The following is a 12265-nucleotide window of genomic DNA, read 5'->3' on the forward strand; positions in this document are numbered from 1 at the left end:
GATTAATGTTATTAAACAATTATAGCTACTTACTGTGTTGAACCGGTAGTAGATCAGATGCTTGAGGTCCTTGCACATCCTAATCTGCCTCATGAGCTTGTACTTGTACCTGTACATTCCAGTCAGCTGTCCCACGTGAGCAAAGATGTACTGCAGTCCATCGGACAATTGGAATGCATCAACATTGTTCAATCGATACTGCACATGAGAGTCCACGATCAGTTTGGTCAACCTCAAGATTTCTCTGCACAAGTGGAACGCTGAAAAATAAAATCATCATCACTGTCTAGTTGTACAGTGTTACCAATTCACGGACGATTAAATTCCCTAAACCTGTACATTAAAATCAATAAAGGTTCTTCAGACTACTTCTTCTCACTCTTTCAGTACCGAATGGCTAAGTTTAGTCATGATTACTAATTTATGTATTACAAGGGTGGTTTGATAAACAAGGTTTCCAACTCACTTCTGGTCGTGAAAAAACGCAGCACCCATCAGGCACAAAGTTCCTTCATGCTAAAATACTCATGAAAGATGTAAATACGTCCAGTTTAGATCCCCATGTCTGTTATTGCTCTTTCAATCTTCAATCATTCAAAAATAATTTATATTGTGTATGAAGTTGTCACCTCTTTTAGGCAGTTGCTGCAGTGTTTCAATTAGGGCTGAGATACCTGTGGTATTGGAAAGCAATTTATTTGCTGACACCAGCCGATAGTTTTGCAAGAATGTCTCGTGACACTCACAGAGTATCAATATCCTTGGAATTATGCAAAATGAATAATCTTAATTATTTTTGCAAGAGCATTGTGGAGAGAAATGCAATCTGTGATTAAACAATTCTCTCATGTGAAATTATAAATAGTTTAATGCAAAAATCTGGTTGATTTCTATGATATATGATATATTTCCAATGGAGAACATATTGAAATGCTTTGAAATATTACAATTTCAAAGTATTAATCTCGGTATCAGCGAGAGAGAGTACAAGTATTGGCACTGGCACCAGCATAGGCTCAATCCTAGTTTAAATTCAGCAAACCCATGAGTGAGTGTTTTAAAATGAAAGAAGTTATTTTCCATGAACAGGACCTAGCTTAGCTTTCATCTGGATAGTACTTTTCACATTAAAATAATAAAAAAAAAAAGACTACATGAACCTCCTTTCCATCTACATGATTAGCTCACTTAAAGCAATTTTGATATGCAACTTCCTACTTTTAAACTTTTGATCACAGAGAGCATATTAGTTTTGGAAAGTATAATGGAGTGCAGTATTGTGACAGGCACTCATGAGTTGTGTTTCTATGGTATTTTATGTAATGTGAGCCACTCAAGAAATCTTACATTTCTCAAATTATTTAAAACCAAATATCCTACTTACCATTACCAAATCTTGACTTCTTCCGCTCTTTGGTGGTCAAAGTCTTCACAGGTTTCAAATTGAAGTTGTAATCCAGATGCAGGTAGTTGAGATTTTTCCGGTGGATCAGAAGGTTCAACATGTTGTACCCTTGACGACAGACCTGAAGACCAGCCTCCACCCAGTCGAGGGTGGTTGTTTGGAAGAACTTGGTAGATTTGAAGGATCTGAACAAATACCTGGAATGTAAAAAGAGGGGTTTACAAAAAACACTAGACTACACTAATTAGAAATCATATTCTTAATGAAGTGGTCTTAGGTTCCAACAACATTCAGGGAAATTCATGTGATCCACTGTTGAAAGTTTGGACCTTCAGTTTAAAGTTGGATCCGAACCACAATGCAATGTGCCTCCACCAGGTATTGAACTCTGGACCCCTTGATTATAAGGCAACGGCATTACCATTATGCCACCAAGGAGGCCCATCACATATAGATTTTAAGTTTTTAAGGGGAAGAAAGAAAACAACTTAAAATGCCCACCAAAAAAGTTTATAACATTCTACTTTATTAGGACCACGAAGATTGAAAGTGTAATATTGGAAAATGGAAATGTAAAAGAATACACAAAATAGTAACTTGCCTCTTCTTCTGAGGTTTAGGAGGTCGATGCTTCAGCGCATTCAGCACATAGTATTTCAACAGCTTCTGGTAGCTCACTCTCACCTTCACAGGCTGCCCAGGGGGACAATGCTCTCTATACCAGGGCTTCACCAATGGTACATCTATTGCCCTTCTTGTCCGACCTGTTAACAGAAAATACCATATTAATATTCATTATGAAAACATGATTAAAATGCACATTTTTTTATGTAAGCATAGGTAAGGGTAATCAGTATGCCTGACACAATAGAAAAATGAAAAAAATCAATGGAGCAACGATGTCATATTATGAGAATATAATAAAAACGTTGAAAACAATATGTTTTCCAATGATTACATAAAATATTTTTTATTTTATGTGTGAGTCAGTCATATGCAACTCATGCAGTGCTAGAATCAATTATGAAGCTGCACGCCATGTGAGTTACATTTGGCTCACAGCATATTGTTTCTTCGAGAATTGTTACTGCTTTTTTTCTGAGCATTGAGTATTTTGTAATTTGTAACATGACACTGTCATTACTATTGTATCGATATTGTTCGAGGAGCTGGCCAGCAATAATTTGAGGCCAAATGCACAATCAGAAAAACTTGAAAACTGTTCAGGAGTGATTTTTTTTGTTTGTTTGTCAGGTTTAAGTGAAATTTAAAGGCAAAAATAAATAAACATTATCTATTCAATAACAGCATCACTAAATAAGATTTTCACGAGTCATCTGGAAAATTTTGTCCCATGGGGACACTGTTCACGTAACATGTATGTTATAGCATGGTAGCATGCCTGTGCACCATGAGGCTGCCAAGGTAAAGAGACATTTGAGTCATATATGCTTCATGAGGTCCCTTGCTTAAAACTAGCATGATTTAAATACAACTCACATAGAAAAGGTTAAAAATATCTAAAACAAAAATTCAATCCAGAGATGGTAGGAAATATGGCTGGCCGACACAATTTTTAAAAATTTTATTTAAGTGCCGAACTATGAAGAAATATTCTTCTAAGAAACAAAAGTAAAATCAGATCACAATTATAAAACCAGATCAAAATGAACAATCTGGAAGTTTAGATGTGGAGCAGATCTGTCCTGTAAGCAGGTAGGACTAATAAATCATTGATTAAAAATCACAAGTTATAAAAGACTAACCTGATCTCATGTTGAATGGCCTGGGTGCCCACAACAGTGCAATGCCATTGGCTGTGTTGTCAGTGTAAAGGGGGGTTTCCTGCAGGAATGGCTGAACTTCTTCGGGCAACTCAAATTCTTCATCATCATCAGGCAATGGTTCTGTTCCCTGTGGAGAAAAGACAAAATTTAAAATGTGACATTCCACAAACCTTGCATAATACAATATATGAGGCATTATTGGCAATTGTTGAACTTACACACACAAAATAAAGGCACGGAAGGGGATTTTTCAGAGGTGATGTGATCAGCACCATGTTCCAGCCACCTATATCCTTCAGGATTACTTCTGGGTGTCCATTTAGGATGGGTGAACCCCACAGCAGCTCCATGCAAGGACAAGGTGGGAAAATTCAGACCTTAGATCACCCACCCTAAGAATCGGACCTGGGTCTTTTGCATGGCTTATGAAGTTTCATAACTTATGCAATATTTTGTGTGTGCTAAGATTTTCCCATATACAAATTTGCTACATGTCTCTGCATATATGCATACATACAAAACAAACTTTACTACAAATAGCATGCATAACAAAAAAAAAAAGCAGTAAAGGTACTGGATTACCGTATTTACACGTGTATAATGCGCAACCTGGTTTTTGATGGGGAAAAGTGACAAAAAAATTTATCTCGTGTATAATGCAATCCGGTTCAAGAAATAGCTTTCTTAGTTGTAGGTCAAAAAGCTGTTGCTATGCCAATCAAGAGCTAGTGAGATCATACCTATTCAATGAATCACCTGTTGCTATGTGGACCAAGAGGACCTATTTAAACAGTAAGTCACCAACCTATGCCACCTCCCCCCTCTCTTTCCACTGTGTTTAGCATCCCAAAACTTTCACTCTTTAATCACCTTATTTATTCTGTAATAGTAGAAAGGGAGATCAAAATTACATTATGGATTTGCAGCACTCGGGAAGTTATTTTCTGTTATTTCTCACCCAACAAATACCGCTGATACACATCCAATGTGATGGGAAGAGCGTGCTCGAAGTCTGCCAGAATGGCACTGATTTTCGTGTTGCACAACATTATATTACAAAGTGAAAGATCGTGGAAAATGGGCTTTAAACTTTTATACATGGTTTTGCTCATTTTCTCTACTTTTCAAAAAAAAAAAAAAAAACCTATATACTTTTTCCATGACTGACGTAACATTTATAAGAGGCTATCAAACTAGGACTATCAAACTAGCAGTTAGGAGAAGAAGATTTGTTTCATTAAGGCATTTACACAATCCATATGTGTCATATTATTTGGCCAGTAATACATTTCAATTATTATTATTAATAAAATATTATATTAGTATTATTTTAATAATATATACATTTAATTATGTATTAATTATTAATTTTCTTTCATCCAAAGTACCACAAAAATCAGAACATTCCTTCATTTTGTGATCAGTTTATTTCAACTGCATTCACATTAGTGTCGCCATCTTGAATGGAATACTGTTGCCATATTCATAAACTACAAAAAAAAAAAAAGTGTTCCCCTGTGCATAGCACCACGCCATTAAGGCGTATAGGGGGTGTGGGGGTAACGCCCCACACTTTCTTGATCCGGTCGTGAGTGGGGGTGATGTGATCAGCATCACGCCCCTGACTGCCTTTACCCCCCAGGGTTTACCCCAGGTATCCATCTTATTCGACGCTGGGTAGGCGCCGGGGCCGCTTCCACCGTTAGAAAAGTTCCCGGATTTGAACCGGCCGGGGATCGAACCCGGGACTTTGAGCATGGTAGTCAGACGCGTTACCAACTGAGCCACCGCTCATAAACTACAGAATTCAAGATTTACAATGATATTTAACATGACAGGGTTCCGTAAACATGAAAAAAATATTCCATGCATAATACGCACCAAAGTTTTTGGGTGCAAAAATTTGGGAAAAAAGTGCTCATTATACATGAGTAAATATGGTAATAGGTTGAATCTGTAATAAATAGTGACATAACTAATGAATGGTGGCAGTGGCCACAAAAATTAATAAAACTCCAGAAAAACAAAATTTGTAGATAAGGAAGTAGTTCATTTTAACAATAAAATTGAAACATTGTGGTGAAAAGTTGTGGAAAGCAAAGTAAAAGACTAAGATATGTTTAGGAAATTTAACAAGCTAGGTTCTCAGTGTCCGAGAATTGTAAAATACAGTGAAACTGACATTTTTCTCAAAATTACACGCAAAAAAACACAGCAAAATACTTTGAGGCACATATTTTTGGTAAATAAAAAAGCAAAATTTCGGTACAAAAACAGTCGATTTTGGGTTCAAAAGCGGTAAATAAAATATAATTTCGATGTTATAGCGGTGAATAATCACATCAAAAGTGCTATATAGAATGACATTTTGGTTTTAAAATTGTGAATATAATCCTAAATTTGATTTAAAAACTGCACTTATTACACAAAATAAACTTACCCCTTCTAATCACATTTATGTAGTTACCAGAGTATTAAATTTATTCCTGGGTAAAGTGGTCCATTTTTGCTTCTCAAATATTTACAGCAGAATTAATCAATTTTCCGTGAATTGCATAACTCACAGGATACTTCAGACTTCAGAAAGTATCGCGTCTGGATATAAACAGTAAATCTCGTGTTTAAGAGTACATTTTGCATTTTGCAGTTCATTTCGCATTATTTCGTGACAAAACTGGGTAGAAAAATGCACCTCACACCTTTCAGAAACATGAAAAATGCACATTACAGCATGTTATTTCATATTTCGTGCTTTCGTCAAAAACGAAATTTGCATGCCTCTAACAATACTGCAAGTTTTGTGCTAAAATGACAATGTGTAGAAAGCTTTGTAAGTGAATATTATTAACATTTAACCACAATATGTGGAAAACCTCAATCTTACTGTTACAGAGTTGAAAAGTAAATTACAAAAAATGGTAAAATTTATTCTGTGAAATTGAAAAGTGTAAATGTAATTCAATCGGAAATAATAATAATAAGAAGGAAATTAATCAAAGACCTTATACAGTTTTCTTTTTTGATTTCCACAAATTTACTTTTTGGACTTACTCCCTTCTTACACGTGCCCATTCAATTGTGTTCAAAGAATTGAGGGGTATTATTCAGTTAATGTTTCAAATTCTGTGTGCAATGCAGTACCCAAATATTTATTCAGTTCCCATACAGGTATCCCTAAAATGTATTGAGTCATAAAATTTTTGATTTCTAAACTTTACAACAGTTATTCGATGTGAAAGTTTTACACCTAGAAACAATATTAAAACAACACTAAACCAATTGTTGCACTACACCATAAAAAAATGCATAGAAGGGACAGTAAAATGCCTGTAATAATAAATGATCTGCAACTGAGTGCATTAATGTGACATTTTGTTATTAATTTGGCTCAGATAGCGTGAATCCACCTTCACCTGCAGCAACAAATGCCTCAGGCTTTGGTCATCTGCAGGTGAGGTGCCAGCCCACATCTCTGGCTGGTTTCAGGACCCCTACGCCATTCATCATTGCTCAATGTTCATAAAACAGAACAGTGTGGAGTTGTGATTGCACACGATATCTGTAAACCTTCAATACACTTTTGGGGCTAAATATGACAATTACAAAATACACCCACATATAACCAGTGCCAACAAGAAGCCAAGGCAACCTTTCCCAAGATTTTAAAATTTGTGGTACATTTCCATATTACACATCTTCAGTGTCAAGCTGCGTCACTTTATAAATGACATATTCCACAGAGAAAACCCCTCGTATGACAGGTAGAAAGGAAAAGTTACCTGCTGCACATTGCAACCTGATTGATTGGTTGGTTGATTTGCGTTCATTTTACTTCGCATTTCGGCCACTTTTGGCTAATCACAGTTTTGCCTCGTTTCTGTACTAAAATCTTGATCTTTTATTCACGATAAATGTGTGACCTTAAGTATTGCTATTTGGATAATTTAGAATAAATATGTCTACATACTTTAACATGGATTTTTCAATTGTTTCCCTTCACTGTCTTTTTCCTCTGTAAAATATCCACCCCATGAACTAAGCTATATGAGAAAATTCATTAAAAATTTTAATTGCTATTGGAGCATTATTTATGGAAATTTTAGGTCATAAGTGTATTTATTATTTTTAATATTACGGTTTATTATTTTTAATATTACGGTCATTTTTAGTTCATAGAAGTCCTAATAATAACATAAAAACTCACCTTCACTGAGTGCCTATGAGAGATTGGATTGATCAACGGATCAAAATAAAAGGCAGGCAAATCAGGATCCTCTGTTTTGATGTACACAACATTTGGTGCGTGGTACCTGAAGTAGAAATACAAAATTGTCAAGACTCGTACTAGAAAATTCCTGAATATAAAGTTTTGATACATTAAACATGTTTGCTAAACATAAAAAAAATCACTAAATACTAGGGATGGGACCAATTAATCGTCAGTTTATCGGTATCGGCCGATATAGGCATATCAGCGTATCGGTATATCGGTAAAATTGCCGATTATTTTACCGATCCGATATATCAATAAATATCTGATAAATTAGTGCAAAATTCTGCCATTTTGTTGTATTTTTTATGGATAATCTCCATGCTTTACTTTCCAAAAAAGTAAATGTCTAAATATGCAATTTCTTTTGCACTGCAGTCACTTTGAAACAATTTATTAAGGAGGTCAATGAAACTTTTAGGTTCTTCAAGGGCAATTTCTAATTTTATATCGGATCGGTAGAAATACAGGATGTTACACTTACCAGAGAATTAAAAAGGTGTGCCCTTTGTAAACAAATAAGCAAAACATGTTTATTGTAAGGATAGGATTAAGATATTGATATCAGATGTGAAATTCAAATATTGGATTCAATATTCAGATCCAACATTGTGAATTTGGATATTTGATCCAGAATTTCGGATTCAAATACTACTGTCGAATTAACAAGTACGGGTACTAGAGTTTGGACTCCAATTAAAAATTAACCAATTGACCTGCATGAGTTGCATCAACATTTAGCTTCTTGAATTCTGCGTTAAGCTACGTTAAACAATTTTTTCAAGCTTAGATTTTTTTCGTCATGACAACAAAGAAGTGAGGTTTTTGCCAACTGGCCGCTCTCTTTGAAATTCTATAAATAAAAAACTTATATGATCGTGATGAAATTTAATTACAGTACAGATAGAAAGGTTTCAAATACAATTCGTAATTTTAATTTTTCTTTTTAAATCAGCCAAAAAAATGTTCTGATGAATTTTGTGAAACTACTTTCTCTTAGTCCTACAAATACAATATTGGTCTTGTTTGAAGTGTCGCTTCAATCCCTGAAGATTAGAGTGATGTTGGCTCTCAAAAGCTTGGAAAATTATAAAATCATAAGTGTATTTTTAATTTTTATTATAATCGTTATATGGAAATCACCAGCTTGATATCCCGAGAAAGCCTCTTCATCAAGACTTCAAATGTTTTAAACACAATTTCAAAGACTGGGACATAAAACAGATACAGTGGAACCTCAACATTATGTTTTTTCAGGGGACCAAGCTGAAAAAAAATAAAATGCTGCAAAATGTAAAATCAAGGAATGTACATCTGCTGCAAAATGACTTCCGACCTCATGTGAAATCTGCCGTAGTAAGCGGTCTATCACTTTGTAGCCTTCTATCTAGTGTTGTTTTGTTTCGAACATGGAATTGTTTCTGCATTTTTATCTGGCAATAGTGTATTACTGCTGATCAACCAGTTCATTTCATTTCGTATTGTTAATTGACACAGGAAGGGTGACTTTCTGCTGTAGTGTGTGTGATAAATTGCTGTGTTTTCGTGTGGTGCACTTTGTGTTGGATATTATCCTACTGTATTTGTGTTGGATATTTGACTACTGTTCAAGTGCATTTGTGACAAAGAAGAAAAACCCTCGACTGACAGCAAAAGAACTTAAAGAAATGCACCCGAGTCTACTGGAAAACGTTAGTGTTCGCACGATCCACCAGTTTACAGAAATATTTGGATTTGCCGTGTCGTACTGCTAAGAAGCCACTACTCACCACCCGCATGAAGAAAGACAGACAGTCTTTCTTTTGCAAAGAAATATGCACACTGGACACCAGCCCAGTGGAGGAAAGTCATGTTTTCTGATGAAAGCTCACTCCAACTGTTCCAAATATGAGCTGCTAAGGTTCAATGTCCATCATCTTCAGATCGATACAACCCAAAGTATACAGTTCCGACCATTAGGCACTCCAAGTCTGTAATGGTGTGTGTGGGGGGGGGGGTTCAGGTAAAAAGGGTAGGGCAGGTTTATATTTCTTACCACAAAATGTGACGATGAATGCAGACCGATATATCAACATTCTTCAGGACCATTTAGTGGATATGCTTCAGATCCACGAGCGTGATCTTTTCATGCATGATAACGCTCCTTGTCACAACGGCTAAGAAGATAAGGAAATGGCTTGTGAAACAACAGATAAAGATGTTAGAGTGGCCTGGGAATAGCCCCAACCTCAACACAATTGAAAATTGTTGGCATCGTATGAAGCAATTTCTGGGAAAGAAAAAGATTCAGAACCTATAGACCCTCCAAACAGAACAAGGTGCACATGGACTTAAATTACTTCCGAAGTCTTAGTGAATCCAAGCCAAAGCACATCCAAACGGTTCTCAAAAGTAAAGGCAACATGACTCTGTACTAATATATGCATTTTTTGCTGTATCTAATAGCTTTTCACATGAATTTTCTGTATTTTTTGTGCTTTTGTTATGAGGTCCGAAGTCATTTTGCGGCAGGTGTAAAATCAGGGTTCCACTGACCTGTAAATTATATGCTTGAACACTGAAAGACATCTCGGGAAAAATTCAAGATGCATGTAATAAAAACAAGGTTCCATTAGGTATTTCTCATACATATCGAAAATTCATCCAGATGTAGATCCTGCAATTTTTGTGTAAATTAAGGTCACTAATTTGTTTGTCCAATTTGCATATATTGACACTCAATTCTGGATTATCTTATTTTTTAGCCATCAATATTAGAATGATACTTAAACTGTGTGTGATATCAGCTGCTACCTTTTATCTTGAAAAGGTAACTAACATCTTGAATCACAATTAATCTGTCACACTGCTAGTGAAAATATCTCTTAACTGCTCGATATTTCCAAAACTTATGTGACAATGTCAATGAACCTTTAGTGGATGGGAGACACTGCAGATGGGAACTTTTCAGGCACGTAATTTTTCAAACTTCCAACAATGTAAAAAAAAAAAAAAACGTAGCAGGAGAATTAATTGTCGTAGAGACAAAATTCTTTTTTTTCTTAATTACAGGACTCTTGCAAAGGTGAAATTTATAATTTTACCTACCAATAACAAAAGTTCAAGAAAAAATAAGATCAAAATTTTACACAAAAATTCATATTAGACATGCCTTTGTGGCCACCACAATAGATTAACGGGAAAAAAATATGTAGTTACATGTTAATAAGATACATAAATTATTTTTGGAGTGAAAAAGATTGGCATTTTCAAAATGCGTTCATTAATAATAGTACGAGGGTAAGTCAAAAAGAATATGCACTTTTTTCGTTTCGTCTGTAGGTTGGCTGTACAGCTTTCTGAGCTCACTCGCAAGCCGACAGATGGCACCATTGTCTTTGCTTGTGGCAGGTTACAGCACCATCACTTCAGTTCACTCTGCACTGTTGCAAAGTAAACATGGCTGCGCCACTGTCCGTGTGCACCACAGAAGAACAGTGTTCCGTAATACATTTTTTGTGGTCTGAAGGTGTACCAGGACCTGAAATCCATACAAGACTTTCAGCACAATACGGTGACACTGTTTTACCGCAGCGAAGTGTTTACCAGTGGATTGAAAAGTTCAAAAGTGGTTGAACAAGCGTGGACGAGGAAAGAGCAGGACGTCCAGCTACATCCACTACTGATGGCAACATTGAGCAAGTCCGTGTACTGATTCTGAATAACCGACGAGTGACTATTGATGAAGTGTTACAGTGATATGCTTCTTCCCAACAAGTTGAAGCCTGCAATTCGACAAGGTCGATTGTCAGAAGGAATATCGTGCGTCCCCATACCGTCGCCCACACCAGTCAAACTCTTCAGAATCTGAGCTTCAAGGTGTTGCAGCATCGTGCATACAGTCCTGATCTCGCCCCATTGGATTACCATCTGTTTGGTCCACTTAAAGATGCTTTAAGAGGCCGTCGATTCACCACAGATCAACAGGTGAAGGAAGCGGTGCATACGTGGTTTGCTGCTCAACCGAAAACCTTTTTCTCTCAGGGTATCGGAAAGCTTGTGGAACATTGGACCAAGTATATTGAAGTGGAGGGTGACTATGTTGAAAAATGATGTCATTGTAAGTTTTCTATTGTTGCTGTGAAAAATAAAAAAAATGAGTTCATTTACTTTTGACTTACCCTCGTATTTTTTTTGTTATTCCTGGGTGTCACACCTTCGTATGTACACACATGAACAAAACAGACAGAACTGAATTATCATCTGTAGTTTTCACAAAATTACATGATAATTGCTGCCCTGTGGTGGTGGTTATGTTTGATTGATCGAGTTGGGAGTTTTAAGTCCACTTTATGCACTGTAAGGCTAACCGGGACTGGACCTACAGTCTAAAGTGGGATCCGAGCCACTGTGTGCCTCTATCGGGTATCAAACCCGGGACCCCTTGATTACAAGGCGACGAAGCTACCACTGCACCATCGGGGAGGCCCTCGTGGCTTTGTTTGAAACCAGCCATCTGCTAAAGGTTAATGACACAAAAAAAGATATAAACTATTCTTAATTTCACACATCCAAATATACAGCCTTCTATTATAGCACATTTGTTACAACATGCAACGTTTCCTGCACTAGTGATCGCTCGACAGCTTTGGTGCCAATAAGAAATGAGGAAAAAGTTGTCTGCTTGTCAGCGAGGAGCGAATGGGAGCCAGCAGAGAGGTGCTAACGTAGATGATGTTTCCACGTTGTGGGTGCTGATCAGTTTGGTGTTGAATTTTTGCATTCCCACTTATCTTATGCGTAACCTGATCTCAACATCCTCTA

At 36.4% G+C, this 12265-nt stretch overlaps 1 protein-coding gene across 1 annotated transcript in view; it reads right to left on the reverse strand.

The window, feature by feature from the left end:
* Prp8 (pre-mRNA processing factor 8) overlaps positions 1-12265 on the reverse strand; it is a 116443-nt gene that overhangs the window by 76554 nt on the left and 27624 nt on the right. Inside the window, exons 8-12 of the mRNA XM_083124178.1 lie at positions 7397-7502; positions 3172-3319; positions 2007-2169; positions 1385-1602; positions 34-260 (exon numbers count right to left, since the gene is read on the reverse strand). Of these exons, the coding sequence (XP_082980304.1) occupies positions 34-260; positions 1385-1602; positions 2007-2169; positions 3172-3319; positions 7397-7502 (862 nt within the window). The remainder of the gene's footprint in view (positions 1-33; positions 261-1384; positions 1603-2006; positions 2170-3171; positions 3320-7396; positions 7503-12265) is intronic.

This window comes from Lepisma saccharinum, chromosome 6, assembly GCF_977018435.1.
Source record: "Lepisma saccharinum chromosome 6, izLepSacc3.1, whole genome shotgun sequence".
Taxonomy (NCBI): domain Eukaryota; kingdom Metazoa; phylum Arthropoda; class Insecta; order Zygentoma; family Lepismatidae; genus Lepisma; species Lepisma saccharinum.